The sequence below is a fragment of the Pelophylax lessonae genome (assembly GCF_965119305.1).
Source record: "Pelophylax lessonae genome assembly, chromosome: 5".
Lineage (NCBI taxonomy): Eukaryota > Metazoa > Chordata > Amphibia > Anura > Ranidae > Pelophylax > Pelophylax lessonae.
In genome coordinates, this window is record NC_138772.1 from 443,592,372 (window position 1) to 443,611,612 (window position 19,241).

Sequence of the window (19,241 nt, forward strand, 5' to 3'; positions counted from 1 at the left end):
GTTCCACTTTAGGACATAAGTGAGCCCAGGGCAAAAATCAACAAAACCAATGTAAAACAAGTTCATTAGCAGTACATTGATTTTTCTATTTCACAATAATTAGCATAAACCTTGTGAGACTAGCATTCTTGAGAAAATATCATAGGTTCTTAGAGACTCATAACATTGTTAAATGTTGATTTATGATGTAAAACGTCTCTTATTTGCTCCTGTTTGGTCTGGTTTAAATACTATTGGAAGCATTTTGTTATATCTGTTAAGTGCAAAACAATATCTTTTGATCTTGTCAGAAATTCAGAGCTTCCCTCAGAGAGTCTGATTACCTCTCCCTGTTCCTATAGCGGATTACAGAATAATTAGCCTTTATGTTGTAGTGATCTGAGATTGAGGGTGGTGGTTTATGAGTTTAGCAAAATACTCTGGGCAGGAGTGACACCACTCCGTCCACAAACATGCTACGTGTTGTCAGTCAACCCATAATAGGATTAGGAGCAAAGTACATTTCTGGCAGATAAATATTTTTTATTCTGTACTTCCAGTGTCGTTAAAGAGATAAAACACAGGGAAATGTGCACTTATTTAAGAGATGTACTGGATTTTCTTTCTTTTTATTAGCTTAACATATGCTTTAAGATCATGAGCAAGGCTACACAATACTGTGTACATATCAACAATAACCTCATGTATTTGATAATTAAAAGTATACTTTTTTTTAAAATGAGTGGCCTTTTGGTTTCTGTGGTGGCCTGGGATTCAGTTACCTATGTAGCATGACAAGCATGCATTTCTTCCAAATCCCTATCCCAGTGCAATTGGAGCAGATAACGTATACCTCTTCCTTCTTTTTAAAATAACCCTGCCTCTGCCTCGTGCTTCTGGACTCTTTAGCAGTCACATAGGCTTCCATGATTATTGCAGCTCCCTGGCAAGAGTTACTGGAAAGTCTGTTTGCGTTACTTCAAAACCATAGAACTTTGGCACTACAATGCATGTGTTTAACAGATTAAGTGGTGGGCAATTTACTGATATTGTGTAATTGTTTAAAATAGCACAGTTCATTTCTAATGTTTCGTGAATAGTTTATTGGCGGGGGAACAATGCTATAGTGTAGAATTTGCCTAAATGTTTTGTTTGGTTTAAAGTCTAAGCAATAGAAAAGCTGCTGTAAGGAAGGTCAGATGCTGCTTCCCACAGTGAATCATAATTGGATGCAGTGTTTCCATGCTTCAGGGACTTGTGTTGGGCAGATGGAAATCTTATGTTAAGAATTAATACAGCTATAAAATCAGTATATAGTGCGCAGAGTGTGTGAGTTGTACCCTTGTTTTTTTTCAATGTAAAATCAGCAGTTCATGCCAAAAGTTTTTGTATTTAACGTGTAAATTGGATGCAAAATGATTTCTTGGTTAAAAAAACCCTGTCACCATTTAAACAACCAAAATCCCAGTACTCAGATTTAATAGCAAGGCTTCATTGAAAACCTAAAGGTAAAGTTGTGTCCTAGTGGTGCCAGTGGTGGACATGTGAGATGAGAGCTCCTGAGCCAATTCTCCCAAGCAGAGCAACACCAATTCCAGGTTCCAGGATGCTCCTGTTTAAGATTTTTTACCTAGCAAAAATATCAAATAGGTGTAGAAGTTGTGACCTTATCTCTGACATTGTAGAACCCACTGTTGTTTTATTAGAAAAGAAACTAGAAATGCAGGGTTCTGTAATGGGTGCTAAAACAATGGGCATAGATTATTCAGCTACATTAATGCCATAATCTGTCAGATATATTATCTTTTAATGAAATAGTCCATCCATGCAAAAGCTTGGCAGCATCTAAATTGTGTGTTTTATGGGGAAGAATTCAAAAAAGTTTGCTGTAAGCTTTGAAGTACTCCCACAAACGTTTACTGTACAAACTAAGTTTTGAAGGCATGGACCATAGGGTGAGTACCTGGACTGAAAACTGGCTACAGGGGTGAGTCCAAAGGGTGGTGATAAATGATGAATACTCGGAATGGTCCAGTGTGGAAAGCAGGGTCTCCCAAGGATCTGTCCTGAGACCAATCCTGTTTAATTTATTCATAAACAATCTAGAGGATGGGATAAGCATCTCAACAGGGCCGGACTGGGAATAAAATTCAGCCCTGGAAAAAATTTCATACCAGCCCCATAGCTTTATTATACCGGCGTAACAGCATAACGTCATTATTTTCTTGTTCATAAAAGGGAAAACCATGCATTTTAAAGCAAATTTGAAGAGTGTGCTATCATAGATAAGATAGATATGAAAGCATATAGGGCTTTATATATAAAAGAGCAAATTCTAGTTAAAAGTGGTAAAAGTGCGGACATGGTACAGGAGATGTCGGGCTGTGCGGACATGGTACAGGAGATGTCAGAGGCTGTGCGGACATGGTACAGGAGATGTCGGGCTGTGCGGACATGGTACAGGAGATGTCAGAGGCTGTGCGGACATGGCGCAGGAGATGTCAGAGGCTGTGCGGACATGGTACAGGAGATGTCAGGGGCTGTGTGGACATGGTACAGGAGATGTCGGGCTGTGCGGACATGGCGCAGGAGATGTCAGAGGCTGTGCGGACATGGTAAAGGAGATGTCAGAGGCTGTGCGGACATGGCGCAGGAGATGTCAGAGGCTGTGGGGACATGGCGCAGGAGATGTCAGAGGCTGTGGGGACATGGCGCAGGAGATGTCAGAGGCTGTGGGGACATGGCGCAGGAGATGTCAGAGGCTGTGCGGACATGGTAAAGGAGATGTCAGAGGCTGTGCGGACATGGTACAGGAGATGTCATAGGCTGTACGGACATGGTACAGGAGATGTCAGAGGATGTGCGGACATGGTACAGGAGATGTCAGAGGCTGTGTGGACATGGTACAGGAGATGTCAGAGGATGTGCGGACATGGTACAGGAGGTGTCAGGGGCTGTGCGGACATGGTACAGGACATGTCAGGGGCTGTGCGGACATGGTACAGGACATGTCAGGGGCTGTGCGGACATGGTACAGGACATGTCAGGGGCTGTGCGGACATGGTACAGGAGATGTCAGAGGCTGTGCGGACATGGTACAGGAGATGTCGGGCTGTGCGGACATGGTACAGGAGACGTCAGGGGCTGTGGACATGGTACAGGAGATGTCAGAGGCTGCGGACATGGTACAGGAGATGTCAGAGGCTGTGCGGACATGGCGCAGGAGATGTCAGAGGATGTGCGGACATGGTACAGGAGATGTCAGAGGCTGTGCGGACATGGTACAGGAGATGTCACAGGCTGTGCGGACATGGTACAGGAGATGTCAGGGGCTATGCGGACATGGTACAGGAGATATCAGAGGCTGTGCGGACATGGTACAGGAGATGTCAGGGGCTGTGCGGACATGGTACAGGACATGTCACAGGCTGTGCGGACATGGTACAGGAGATGTCAGGGGCTATGCGGACATGGTACAGGAGATATCAGAGGCTGTGCGGACATGGTACAGGAGATGTCAGGGGCTGTGCGGACATGGTACAGGAGATGTCAGGGGCTGTGCGGACATGGTACAGGACATGTCACAGGCTGTGCGGACATGGTACAGGAGATGTCAGGGGCTATGCGGACATGGTACAGGAGATATCAGAGGCTGTGCGGACATGGTACAGGAGATGTCAGGGGCTGTGCGGACATGGTAAAGGAGATGTCAGGGGCTGTGCGGACATGGTACAGGACATGTCACAGGCTGTGCGGACATGGTACAGGAGATGTCAGGGGCTATGCGGACATGGTACAGGAGATATCAGAGGCTGTGCGGACATGGTACAGGAGATGTCAGGGGCTGTGCGGACATGGTACAGGAGATGTCAGGGGCTGTGCGGACATGGTACAGGACATGTCACAGGCTGTGCGGACATGGTACAGGAGATGTCAGGGGCTATGCGGACATGGTACAGGACATGTCACAGGCTGTGCGGACATGGTACAGGAGATGTCAGGGGCTATGCGGACATGGTACAGGAGATATCAGAGGCTGTGCGGACATGGTACAGGAGATGTCAGAGGCTGTGCGGACATGGTACAGGAGATGTCAGAGGCTGTGCGGACATGGTACAGGAGATGTCAGAGGCTGTGTGGACATGGTACAGGAGATGGTCATATAGGAGGTCTGTCACATTATATGTTCAGATTGTACAATCTTCTTTAGATTTCCCATAAATGTAACAGGAGACCCCCCCACCTAAGCAATTGATCGCATTTGTACCCAATCAAGCAATCCCTTGTAGTGCAAAGAGATTGTACAATCAGATTGTACAGTGCATGGCCACCATTGTCAGAATGTAATGTGTATGGCTATCTTTAAATGATGACAAATAGCAACCAACCAATCTGCAATCTTCTATCATTATTCTGTCAGCTGTAAGTGGCAGGTATCTGACATGTGATTGGCTGTGTGGGCTGCCCTGTACAATGGAGCGGGTACACCTTGCAGGTACCGAGTCCTCCTGGATCTGTCATTGGCAATGCAGTCAAAACAAACAATAGTAGAGGAGGCAGCATGAGGATCCTTAACAGGCATGGGACACTCTAAACTCGAGTCGACTCTGCCAGCATGAAACTGGACTGCACACTCAGACACTCTCAGTCATGAGACTCTGACTGACCTCGGCTCAGGCTAACCTGCGATCACATCATTCACATGTCGTCTGTGTGGCAGACTGGGAGGGGGAGGGATCATCGGCGCCGTGACAGAGACATAGACCCGCCAGCCAGTTCTCCTCAGTTGAAATGAGATGCACCAGCCAGCACCGCCGTGACATCATGCCGCTCACAGCGGCTGACGTAGAAAGAGACGGACGCCGGTCGGTCACGGACCGTTCTGTCACTCTGAGTCTGGAGCGCAGCGGGGGCCGGGGGCGGGGCAGTGCACGCAGCCTGCACAGCGGCCAATCAGCGGCAAACGCGAGCGGCCGCAATCAATGCAGCGGCCGGTGTACTGCGGCAATACAGCGCGAGTGGCCCCATTAAAGCGGCCCCAGGGCCGGCGGCCCACCGGGCAATCTCCCGGTATCCCGATAGGCCAGTCCGACCCTGCATCTCAATCTCAGTATTTGCAGGCAATACAAAGCTAAGATGGAAAATAACTTCCACGCAGGATGAGGAAACCTTACAAGAAGACCTAAAAAAAAAAAATAATGGGATGGGCATCTACATGGCAAGTGAGGTTTATTGTTAAAAAATATAAGGTAATGCATTTGGGTGCTAAAAATACGAACGCACGTTACTCGCTAGGGGGAGAACCTCTGGGGGAATCTAGTATGGAAAAGGACCTGGGGGTCCTAGTAGATGACAAGCTCAGCCATGGCATGCAATGCCAGGCTGCTGCAAGCAAAGCCAACAGAATATTGGCATGCACTAAAAATGGGATTCACCACCTGAGGTATAGGTGCCACCTTACAGATTACTGTTTATAGCGTGTAAGAACATTGCTATGAAATGGTTGTCTCCCAGTCCCCCCTCTTTTGAGGGATGGTGTCTCCAAGTTAATGACACCCTCCTGAAAGAACAACAGCTTTATAGGAATAGGGGTGCACTGAAGAAATGTTATAAATTGTGGGAGCCATGGCTGGTGTCCCCTGGCATGGCTTTTTTTTTTCTCTGGTCTCATACAAATTACTGCAATAAGGATAAATCAGCCATGGTAACCGAAATACTCCTTGTGTGTACAGTGAAGCATAGGCTGGTTCTCAAATGGCTTCCTCAGTAGCTAGGCTGGCACACAATGCTCATAGTTACCAACAAAGAAGGAGGATGGATGTTATAGAGCAGGGGTGTCAAACTCATATATTTCATCATTGGCATTTTGGTAGCTCTCAAAGGGCCGGTTGTATCTGTAAGACTAGATGTTTAGAGCACCCCACCATCAGATGTCAAGAGTCCCCCACCCTCCTTTTTAGCACAATGCACCCCCTTACCTTGTTCTGCTTCCAGAAAGATGCTGGGGGCGGAGCTGGGAAGCAGAAAGTGCAGGGTCTGGAAGAGAAGCAGAGGAGGGCTGAAGTCAGTTGCCATCTACTGAATGCTGAAACCAAGGGAAGCAGAGAGGGGTGCTGCAGCAGCCGCAGCACAGAGAGGTGCAGGATCTCCTCCTCTCCTTTGCCAACTGCTGAGACAAGGTGGGGAGGAGATGAGGGGGTTGCTGTAGGAGAGGTGCGAGGGTCACATAAAATGGCCTAGCAGGCTGGATTCGGCCTCCAGGCCTTGTGTTTGACACATGTGCTATAGAGGAACACTCTGGCTTTCCTATTTGGCTACACTAATAATTTCTCATGTCTTAATAATGCTCAAAGTTAGTTGAGAAGATACCTGATATACGTTATGGTGAATCCTACATATATATTTTGAGCTTTGTATATTCGCCTGTTTAGGACGAACATGGCTACTGTAGGGTTGGAAGTCTACATGTATGTTTACTGTGATAGCATGTGAATGTCTGATGAGCTGGTAATGTTTTCTTTCTTTTCTGTTATTTTTCTTTTCTTGTTCCCCCATTTTTTTTTATTTTTTTTTATTTTTTACTGTTTGTAAAGGGGGGGGGGGGGGATTCACTCCAGAGAGAATTGGATAATTCCCCCACTCTACAAGACTCTAGTCTGGCCCCATCTTGAGTATGCCGTCCAGTTTTCTGGGCACCAGTCCTCATGAAAGGATGTGCTGGAACTGGATAGAGACCAGAGAAGGGCAACAAAGCTAATTAAGGGACTAGAGGATCTCAGTTAAGGGGAAAGACTACAAGCATTGAACGTATGCTCTCTGGAGAGGAGATGCTTGAGCGGGGATATGATATCAATGTACAAATACCATACTGGTGACAATAGCATAGAGAAAAAAACTTTTTAGTGAAAGGGAACTTACAAGAAGCGTGGCCATTCACTAAAATTGGATAGAGAGTAAAATAAGGTTCTTTACTGTCAAAATGGTAAGGATGTGGAATTCTCTTCCACAAGCAGTGGTATCAGCAGGGAACATCGATAGTTTAAAAAAAACTATTAGATAGGCACCTTAACGACCACAACATACAGGAGTATACGTGTACTAATGACATAAACACATACCCGAACACACACATCATAGGTTAAACTGGATGGACTGTTGTCTTTTTTCAACCTCACAAATTATTTAACCATTTAAAAATACAAGTGAATTTTCTATTTACTTCCAAAAGTTATTTTTTTTTGGAAAGCAGGGACAGCCTGAGTCAAAAAGGTGGTTCCCTGCCAACATAATTAAAGGACATTTGCTCTCTGTGTGAAAGCAGTGGTCTCTCTGGAGTGTTCCAACACACCCTCTGCTGAATCAAACGTATAGTTCTCCAAAAAACAGGGAGCATGAGATTTGAAAAGCCATAGTTCTGACTTAGCAGGGACATGTCAGACCACTGCAGAGAGATCATGGTTTCCACACAGAGAGCAAGGGTACAAACATGGAGATATGCTATACAAATGAGGATATGTTTTCCCCTCCTTTAGAAAGGTATTGTGACCCATATTCAGATTCTCCCAGGGCCATTGCAAAGTCCTTAAGTGTATACCCAATGTATATTGTTCCTAGAGTTATCTAAATGAATACTGTCATCCAGTCTTTAGGACACAATCATTGAGCATTGCATTAATGTCCCTCAAATACACTAATCAGCTGGTGGTCCAGCTCAGGGAATCAGAGCTTCAATGTGGACAACAAGGTATGCGATGATCGCATTGTTGTCCAGCAGCCAATTTAGAACGTTTATATTCAACTGTACTTTAGCTTGGCATTTTAAAATGTCTTTAAAAACATGATTTATGAGCAAGGACAGCAAACAATGGACTGGTTTACACTAGCAGTGCCCTCTGAAAAGATATTTGTGGTGGACTGATTTCAATAGGCTATTGCACATCTATACTTTGTTATAAGCAGTGATGGGAATAACAGCGTTATCATTAAACGGCGTTAGTAACGGTGTTACTTTTTACAGTAACGAGTAATCAAAGGAATTACTGTTTCCCCCTTAGTAACGCCATTACTGTTACTGACAATGAAATGCGGCGTTACTATAATTGATTGGTGGGCAGGCAGGGGGCGGCCTCAATGAGATTGAGTGTGGAATGCGGAGCTGTCAAAATGAAACACTAATGTTGGGATGGGCGGGGCCGATATGTGGGACTCCGCCCCTTTGTACCGTTTACTATCATGGCAATGGTTTCCCTACTAGCCTGGCCACCACCCTACACTGGTGGGGGATAATGCCTGGCTGGTATTAGGTTTGCAGCCCTTCCTGCCCCCCCCCTCCTCTCAGTGCCCGGTCCAACAATACATGCAGCACCGCGCCCCGCTACTTCCGGGTTTCCTCGGTGGAGCAGGAGGCGGCGGTAAGGGAGCTGCTGACAGCTGTGCTGAGGTTGGTGCATGTTGAGCTGTGTGTGTGATGTGGGGTGAGCTGGGTGTCGCTGTGTGCTGTGTATTATATGTTACTGGTCACACTGCTCCTCCACCTGACACACTGCTCCCCCCTCTGACAAACTTCCCCCCCTAACACACTGCTCCCCCCTCTAATACACTCCCCCCTTCTGACAACTGCTCCCCCTCTGATACACTCCCCCCCTCTGACACACTGCTCCCCCCCTCTGACACACTGCTCCCCCCCGACACATTGATCCCCCTCCTGACACACTGCTCCCCCCCTCTGACACACTGCTCCCCCCTCTGATAGACTCCCCCCCTCTGACACACTGTTCCCTTCCCCTGACACACTGATCCCCCCGACACACTGCTCTTCCCCTCTTACACACTGCTTTCCTCATGTAACCAAGCCATTACTGGCTTGAACAAGCATCTGATCGAACTGATCCTGGTTTGATTGGATGCTTTGGAGGCCAGAGGAGAGACATGGGGTCTAATAGAGCCCAGATCTCTCCATAAAGAGGACCTGTCATGGCCCATGCTATCGCAAGGGATGTGCCTTCTGAAACCAATAAAAGAGATAAAAAGAAATGTAAAGATATAGTGTAAAAATGTAGATTAGTGTACAATGTTTAACGTAATAATTGATTATATTTAGTCTCCATTTCATTCATTTAACATATTTAATATTGGGGGCATCCAAGTTATTTGACATATTTGATTAACGCAATAGTTATCTTTCCTGGTAATTAGTTACTTTTTTAATGATCACTTTTTGTGAGAGGTAACAGTAACTCTAACTAATTACTTTTTTAAAGTAACATGCCAAACACTGGTTATAAGACCTTTCATGCAAGAACCATTAGTATTATATTCTAGCAGTTCAGAAAAGAATATTGTGTACATACAGTAGATATTATTGAACATTCCATGAACACACATTTGTTCTCGGGCTCTATGAAAGTGGATCAAGTGGATCATGTTTTTAGTAAATTTTAGATAGAAAAAACGCCTTGTTTTAGTTATTAAACTCTGTGGATTCAAATGACCTAGTATTGGTTATTCCTATTGAGTTCCCTGTTGCCTCCACTAACATTTTCATGGTGATCAACCTTTATTGATATGCAGTATTAATTATCAAATGGGGAGTGCATACTGTATATGGCTTGTCTACCTATTCCCACAATCTTCCAAAACCCCCTACACCAAGTAACATTTATACATCTACTTCAAATAACTCCTTGTTAACCCAGTCCAACTAATGCACTTCGCTTATGCTGTGTTGTCCTGCCTCCTGTTGTGAAAGAAAAAAAAAATTAGAAGCAATTATACCGTCTTTTAGAATTCTGTACAAAAGAGAATGGTGGGTTAAAAGCACCAATGACCTGAAAAGTGGAAAACCTTTGCTCTCCAGTCAAGTGTCTTTCTTCCGGAGCTTGACTTAATTAAATTTATTTTCCAACCAAGCCCATGTTGTTCTTTTATATCCTGCAGTTCTAAGCACAGACTTGTATTTTCCATTGGCCACTGACTCTGGCTCCCGTTGCTAATTGTTTCTGCAGTAGCTTTTTCGAATTCTATTACCACCTGTAAAGTCACTCTCATTTACTATGGAGAATTACTCAAAACTTGTATTCAAAGCCTAAAATGATAGAGAAAAAGTTAGTTTAAAACAGTAATGTTTTTTTGGAGATGAGGTAGGATGTTTTAATAGAGTTCTCTAATTCTTATGGAAACCAGTCAAAGTAAAACCAAGGCAAATTTCCCAAACGTGCAGTACTTTTCAAAACAAGGTACTGGACATGAAGAGAAGCTCTGCAGCTTACAAAAAAGTGTACTTACCTAGCTAAAGCTCAAATAAACTCACATAAATATGCGTCAACAGTATATTTTTAAATTAACAGTACCAAAAGCAGCATTTAAAGTATATCTACAGCCTACTATATCCATTGGATAGATATACAAAAATATATGGCAGACACTGGTACACTTGAAACCACCTGTCACTGCCACATCCCTTGGAAACTAGAAAAAATTAAAGGTGGGGATGCCAGCACTTACCAGCATGCCCACAATGTGTGAGGGAGGTGTACAGGCAAGAACCCACCAAAGGTGTGGGACTTTGTAGGCATAGACATACGGTGGTGAACATAGATATTGCGGACCAAGAAGTAAAAAATATATAATAACAACTTTATTGAAATTTACATAAAAAGGTATGTTAAAATAAATGATGCAGCAATTACATCACAAATATGTAAAGTGTACAACATTGATACATATGAACCAAAAAACATGATAGAGAGGGTCACCAGGGTCCTACATGTTGTATCAATTTTAACTATTGAATCATAAAACAGGTCACAAACACTATCGGTCCCTGAAGAAGCCTATTATGTCGGCGAAACATGTAGGACCCTGGTGACCCTCTCTATCATGTTTTGGTTCATATGTATCAATGTTGTACACTTTACATATTTGTGATGTAATTGCTGCATCATTTATTTTAACATACCTTGTTATGTAATTTTCAATAAAGTTGTTATTATATTTTTTACTTCTTGGTCCGCAATATATATGTTCATCACCATATGTCTATGCCTACAAAGTCCCACACCTTTGGTGGGTTCTTGCCTGTACACCTCCCTCACACATTGTGCGCATGCTGGTAGGTGCTGGCATCCCCGCCTTTAATTTTATCCATTGGATAGAATAGGAAAGGGTTGAAACTATAGGGGATAATAACCTTAACACATTGAACAGAATATGGCACAGCACAGCAAAGTTTTTGAAACTTCCATAGACACAAAGGAAGTAAGAGGAAATCTCTCCAAAATAAAGGAAATCTCTTTTCTGGGACATTTGTCATCAGAACAAATGTCCCTATTAGAATATTCTTTGGTATACCTGCAATGTTAGCAGCTCAAGACGTTGGATTTTCCTTCATTTTCCATCCTGGGGACAGTGGTTACCAGGACACAAAGAGAGAGTGAATCTATATATAATACCGTCTTTGTTGTGTGTAATCTGCGATATGACCCTATTTTATATCCTTTAAATGACAGCTAGGAAATGATAGATAAAAACACTTTTATTACAGTGCTCACATGTGTACATTGAAGAACTGCTGTGACTACATATATTATTGATCTTTATTATGGTTTTTAGCATGTATTAATATATATGCTCAGTAGATCTTATGTGATAACTTGTTACAATTTTTTTGTTCACCAGGACAGTAAAAATTCCAGATTCTCCGGAGGGACTTGGCTTCCAGATTAGAGGATTTGGGCCATCTGTTGTACATGCTGTGGGTAGAGGTACAGTTAAGTTTTAATCATACTGTCTAACCTCCAAACACAATTGCATGATAATACATATTTAAAGCATGCCAAGAACACTGTACATTTTAAAAATTTAGTTAAATAAGAGTTATTTTTAAATTATTTACCTCACGTTGACTTTAATTTACTGTAAGGCTATGCCTTGGAGCATCATGCAGTACTCATAGGTTTAGAGTTTGAAATAATCTTTTGGGTCATGTGCTCATTTCTTTAGCTATGATAAGTACAAATATATGATTGTGTGCATATGATTACGCATTATATGCACACATTCCTGTGATTACAGTTGCTGCTTTGTTAAGGATTATTAAGGATGGTCTGTATTGTTAAAGTAGGAACAGTAGGTCTTGATAAGAAGGCAAGGAGTCTTTATGCTTATTTCTGGTCACTGATCCCCCCAGACCTCATCTGTACATACATTTACCCCTATTTAACCGCTTGCCGACCGCCGCACGACTATTTACTGCGGCGGTCAGCCCCTCACAGGCAGAGCGACGTAGTACTACGTCGCTAGCCTGTAAGGGTCTAGGGAGCGAGCGCGCGGACCCCCCCCCCCCGCGCGTGTGAACGGCGGACCCAATGTCTGCCGGTCACTCGGCGATCGTCGGTGCAGAGGGAGAAAGGCAGGCGGCTGATGTAAACAAGACTCCTGTCATTCTCCCCTGTGTAGAAACAGTGATCATACGGTTCTACTATGTAGGACCGTTGATCACTGTTCCTACAGCTCAAGCCACAGCCAATCACAGTTAGAATCACGCCCCTAGGGACACACATCACCCCTCCCTCTCAAAAAAGTTAACCCCTTCACTGCCAGTGTAATTTTACAGTAACCGTGCATATGTATAGCACTGATTACTGTAGAAATGTCACTGGTAACCCCAAAAGTGTTAAAAATGTCAGTCAAGGGCAATGTCTCAGCACCGCAAAAAAAATCGCAGATCACCGCCATTACGCGTTAAAAAAAAAACAACAAAAATTACAAAAATCTTTCCCTTTGTTAGTAAACGCGATAACTTTTGTGCAAACCAATCAAAATACGCTTTTTGCGATTTTTTTTTACCAAACATATGTAGCATAAAACAAATTGGCCGAAAATGTTAAAAAATGTTGATTTTTACATTTTTTTTGGGGAATTTCATATAAAAAAATGTGAAAAATATTGTTATTTTTGCAAAATTGACGCTCTTTTTTTGTTTATAGCGCATGATTAAAAAATAGCACAGGTGATCAAATACCACCAAAAGAAAGCTCTGTTTGTGGGGAAAAAAAGAATGTCAAATTCGTTTAGGTATAGCGTCGCACAACCGCGCAATTGTCCATTAAAGTCACGAAGTGCCGAATCGCAAAAAAAAACCCTGGTCGGAATGGGGGTAAAATCTTGCGGGGCTTAAGTGGTTAAAAGCTTGTGCAGTTAAAAATTCTGTTGTCACTAGCACAGTCCAGACAATTGACTATTGTAGGTAAATGTATTGCAACTTAAAATACATCTGCATGGAATAAACTGTCAAAGGTCTGCCACCCAGTAACTGATAATGTGGAATGAAGCAAAAGTGTAGGTTTGCACAAATTGTAATACTGTATTTTTTTTTTCTATTAGGATTATGTACACAGTTTTTGTATGTGATGCTTTATAAAAGCGGTTAATAAACAATCCAGTTATGCTGTGTCAGTACTGAGGACATACATGCACCAAGCTGTGCAGAACTGACAATTTCTATACTACAGTTTATTGCTACAGATGATGAATTGAAGAATTTCTTTTACTGCGCAGAGGACAGTTACAACTAAATTAAGATTGCTTTTGGTGAAATGATCCAATTACTCAGTGTCATCTGGGTTGCAAAACAGCCATTGCAGCACTTCTGACCTTACCCATAGTACACTGGTTTAAAATATTTTTCTAAAGTGCTTAAATTGATATATCTCGTCAGCTTGTCATCTCTTCAAATTGCTTTTCTCATCTTAAAACTCAGATATTCAACTTTATCAGCAGCTGGATTGTAAATCAGCAGTGGGATTGTCATTTTAATTGAAATTGGTTAATTTCTTACATATTGGCCTGCAGGGACAGTGGCTGCGATTGCTGGTCTGCACCCAGGGCAGTGCATCATCAAAGTGAATGGGATCAATGTCAGTAAAGAAAGCCATGCCAGTGTCATTGCTCACGTGACTGCCTGCAGGAAGTACCGGAGGCCAATGCAGGTAAACGCATCCTTGGATACTGCATACTACTCAGCATTTTTACATTGTACTGTACAGTAAAAATTTGTGTAACAAGAACAAGGACCATAACTATATGTTTGTGGAATAAACAAGTATTTAAAAATGAGCTTCAGGCAGGTATGAAAGACAGTTTAATGCAGCTCTATAATAATGAATACATAATTAAATATTTCTCTGTTTATCACTTAAAGACTAGGCCTTTTTCTGACATTTGTTGCTTACAAGAAATAAATCTGTATTTTTTGCTAGAAAATTACTTAGAACTCCCAAACATTATATATTTTATTTTAGCAGAGACCCTGGAGAATAATATGGCGGTCGTTGCAGTTTTTTATGTTACGCTCCATTTGCGCAGCAGTCTTGCAAGCACAATTTTTTGGGGAAAAAATACACTTTAATTAATTTAAAAAAAAACTCTGAATTTAGCCCAATTATATATATATAATATGAAAGATGATATTGCACCAAATAAATAGATACCTAATATGTCATGCTTTAAAATTGCGCACGCTCGTGGAATGGCGACAAACTATGCTATCTCCATAGACCAGAGGTGTCAAACTTAATTTCATCATGGGCCGCATCAGCATTATGGTTGCCTTTAAAGGGCTGGTTATTATTATTATTATTATTATACAGGATTATATGGCGCCAGCAGTTTACACAGCGCTTTACAATATGATTATATCTGTAAGATTAGATGTCCAGAGCACGCCACACCCCTTACACCCTTAAATGAGATGTCAAGAGCTCCCCCATCATCAGAAGTCAAGAGTCACCCACCTTTCCTTACATCACAATGCACCCCCTTACCTTCTGCTGCTGCCAGGAAGAAGATGCGGGTGGATCTTGGAAGAAGACAGTGCAGGGTCTGGAGGAGAACCAGGGGAGGGCTGGAGTCAGCTTCCAGAGTCTGCTGAGACCAGGGGAGGCAGAGGCATTGTGGTGTTGCAGCTGCACACAGAGGTGCAGGATCTGTAGGAGTTCTGTCCTCCTCTCTGCTGCGGACTGCTGGGAAGGGGGGGGGCAAAGACAAGCCTTTCTGAAGCTGCACAGAGGAGAGCAGGATCTGGCAAAGGAGTTCTGTCCTCTCTGCTGCTGACTACGGAGACAAGGTGGGTGCCGCAGCTGCAGGAGAGGTGCGAGGGCCACATTAAATGCCCTGGGGGACAATTTTGAAAAAAAAAAAAAAATATTTTTCACATTCTGCTATATAACATTCTCAAAAAAAATGTAAAAATCTAAATATTTGAACATTTTAGGCCAATTTGTTTTCTGCTACATAAAAAATCGCAATAAGCATATTTTGATTGGTTTGCACAAAAGTTATCGCGTCTGCTAACTACGGGAAAGATTTATGTCATTTTTATTGTTTTTGGTTTTTTTTAAATTAGTAATGGCGGCGATCTGCGATTTTTTGCGGGACTGCAACATTGCGGCGGACAGAACGGATGCCTAACTGACATTTTTTACACTTTTGGGGGTACCAGTGACATTACTACAGTAATCAGTGCTAAAAATATGCACTGTTACTGTAATAATGACACAGGCAGCGAAGGGGTTAACCCTGTGGGTGATCAAGGGGTTACATGTAAGCCTAGGGGAGTGATCTAACTGTGGGGGGCGTGGCTTCTGAAATGACCATAGAGACATGTGATCCTATATATAACGATCACATGGGCTCTATGGTCATTGCAGGGAAAAGAACGGTTGGCTCTTACAACAGCCGACCATCCTTCTCTCCCAGCAGGGAATGATTACAGGTGTCAGGCGGCACTCGGAGCCGCCTGACCCATGCATTGGCTTCCCCGCTGCCGAGTGGGGGTGGGAGCACGCCGGTGGCGGCGCGCCCGCCCCCTAGCTTCCCGCGCGCGACCGACGTAGACTTACGTCGGTTTGCGCAGGAGAGCAACCATGCCGCAGTAAAAAGGCAGCGGGTGGTAAGGAAGTGATTAAAGGAGAAGTATAACCAAAGCTATTGTGGCTATACTTCTCCTGGGGATCACAGAAGTGCAATTTGTTCTGCACTCCTGTGACCTGTTTTAGTCCGACCCAGATTCCTGGACGCATCTGACCCAGATGCCTGGACCAGCAGCTGGCTCAGCCATACAGTGAGCCTCTGAGAGCCTGAGTCAACTGCTCTTGCTCCCTCCACAGCCCGGTGCTCCAGTGAGTGCTGGAGGGGCACAGCAGAGAGTCAGGGACTGACGGTCACCGACTCTCTGCTCACTGATGGCCGAGAACTAAGCAATCAGTAGTCTTTGATTGCTCGATTCTCAGTCTTAGAGCCAACAGGGGTCAGATGCAGCATTGGATTGATGGTCGGTATAAATGTTTTGTATTTTTTTACAAGCCTGTACTTCTCTTTTAGGTGTAAGCAGTGCACGTAATTCATACTTAGTATCAGACTATTAGAGAGGGAAAAGCATTACAAGGAGCAAACTGTTGCAGTACAAGGAGCATGATGATGGGAGGTGAGATTCGACTAGGAGATATATAAACTCATTAGTCTGCTGCTTCTCCTTTTAGTTTTCAGACTAGGCTAGAGGTGGTACAAGTCTTGTACATTATACTGGACTGCAGCAGAGAAAAATCAGGCCTCCTGCCCTGTGAGACCAGGCTGTACAGTGTAACAAGTCTGTGTAAATCTCAGGACCATGTAGACAGAAATACAAAACCTTTGGCAGGTAAAAACGTATTTAATCTGTATCTTTAGCTTTAAAAAATTCTCATCCAACAGAGTTCACAAGTTTTTGAGAGGAGAAAACATGGCACGTTGGCACAGTGTAGCAATAACTTTGCATGGCCAGTGCACTGTAAAATTTCATTTGGCTGGAACAGTAATCTTTCTTCTGATCTAATGCCACTTGCACCTTCTCTCTCCAGTTGCCATCAGGGCTGGTTAGGGACACATTTTGGGCTTGTGCACCCTTCCCCAGCCTTGTATTTAAGAAAAACTATGGCTGCAGAAGCTTTGACTGAGCCCAGCCAAGCTGGATAAGTAGGAATCACTTTGTTCATAGGAATAAAACACTATAGTTTATTGAATATGTTCATAGGCTTGGCATGAAAAAGTTTGTTGGATGCAAACAGTGCTAAAAAACTGAAAATTGTGAGTAGCACAGTGAGCAGAGAAGTAGGATCAAAGAGTAAACCTGGAATGCTGGTCTTTGGCAGATTTCTTTTGCAACCAATCATTCTGTAGATCAAATGTACAGTTTTACATTTTTATTTTTCAGCTTAAAGTGTAACTAAAGGCAAAACTTTTTTTAACTTTACTTTTTTTACCAACCTTCAAACTCTTCCATCTGTCTGGAAGAACCACATACTTACACACATCATTTGAGAAGGATATGAGAACTATGAAAATTGCAAAGGATATTCTTTTATAATAGGTAGAAGAGGTGACATGTTGACATAATAGTTGTGTAGCCTGTACTGAACAGGGGCCAAAAATGACATTGGGAGACCATGAGGAGAGCTATTTTAGGGTCAAGGCGGTTAGGAAAGGATGATTCCCTGCAAATCATTGAAGTGCCTTTTCTGAGTGACCAGCGTTTAGAGATAATGCCTTAAAGTGGGCCTTTCCAGAACTTTTCTGACATGATAAAATATACAACAGTGTAATTTGTATGTTCCAGTCAAGTGACTGTGCCTTGGCTGGGATTCCTTTACTTGTTAACTGCAGAAAGGAGGAAGCATTTCCTCAGCCTTCTCTCCCCCTCTGTACTCAGATTGCAAAATTGTAACTTTGAAGGAAGACTGACCAGAGGGCTAATGTGTGTCAAACATTTGTGAATACAGGCAAGAATTGTGCAAGCACCAGGATTTTGATTACCATAAAAATCTCTAAGCCAAAATCTCAGTCCAGAAATCACTTCAAATATTCAAGTCTTGAGCTACAAGCCGGGCCTTAAGAGTTACTTGCCACAAGTTGTCCCACCCAACCCCTACCCTGATCCACCCCTAATTCCGCCCCTAAACACGCCCTCGTAAATGATCTCATGAAATTACACTGTTAAATGTTTTATGCAGAATTAGGTAAAAAAAACAAATTAACAACAACTTTAACAATATTAACATAAAACACATTTCATTGATCTGACTGGAATAAATAAAATAAGAATAAAATATGATTGGTTACTGTAGGCATTGTACACATCATTACTGCTTTGTTAAGTAAATATTTTAATGCTATATTAAATATAGCAATAAAAAAACCAACGAATGACATTTTCACAGATTTAGGATGCAGAGAGACTTACAGAGGAGCACAGCACTGGACAGGGGAGAAGTTAACTTTTCCTATTTACAAGCTGGTAATTGGTTGCTAGGCAGTCTGAGCAACCAATCATCAGCTTGTTATTAGGAAAAGTAAACTTTGGCAGCTCCTGAGCAACCCCCCCCCCCTCCCCGCCTTGCCCCCACCTCGCCCCCACCTCATCTACTGTATTTCTTTCGCTGTATGCCAGGCCCTGCTAAGAGAATGACAGGGGGTCGAGGGGCGAGGCTCCTGTTTAACCCCGCCGGCGGCAGGGCCCCCCTCCTATGTGGCTCCGAACTCGCCCTCAGCTTATTTCCACTCGCCTGCTCGCATTTTTTTCAATTTTGAAGGGGTTCCCTAGATAAAGGTCTGAACAAATATGGTACTGTCCTTCTAAAAAGAAAAGCAGATGAAAGCAATGTGAGGAGGAGTACTGTGATCGTTATCAGAGGTAACAAAATGTATAACTGTTATATTTACACATTATTAAGCATGCAAATGACATGAAAAATATATCTGATGCTAGATCCACTTTTAGGACTGGAGCATGACATTTTAGTTAACTGGGGCTGGTGCGGTCTTAGAAGGCGCTACTACTGAGGAAACAGCCAAACCAAACTGATAAGTAAATGAAGCATAGACAAAATAATCAGCTGAGATTGCAGACAAAGTACTTTATTTTTTACAAAATCAAATCTTGCTAGAGACTAATACTGCATATGTACTGTATATGTAGAAAAAAATGATGAATATTGTTGGGAGGTGCAAACTTTTTCTCTGTACAGTAGTTATCTATAGGGTTGAGCGGACACCTAGATGTCCGTGTTCGACGGGTTCGGCCGAACTTTAAAAAAAAGTCCGGGTCCGTGTCCCGGACTTTTACCGAACTTTTCCCGGACACCGAACCCCATTGAAGTCAATGGGGACCCGAACTTTAAGGCACTAAAATGGCTCTAAAACACCAAAGGAAAGGGCTAGAGTGCTGCAAA

At 43.0% G+C, this 19,241-nt stretch overlaps 1 protein-coding gene across 1 annotated transcript in view; it reads left to right on the plus strand.

Moving 5' to 3' along the window:
• The window catches only part of PREX2 (phosphatidylinositol-3,4,5-trisphosphate dependent Rac exchange factor 2), a 438,451-nt gene that overhangs the window by 231,392 nt on the left and 187,818 nt on the right, over positions 1–19,241 (plus strand). The window contains exons 19-20 of the mRNA XM_082259215.1: positions 11,656–11,741; positions 13,831–13,967. Coding sequence (XP_082115341.1) covers positions 11,656–11,741; positions 13,831–13,967 — 223 coding nt within the window. The remainder of the gene's footprint in view (positions 1–11,655; positions 11,742–13,830; positions 13,968–19,241) is intronic.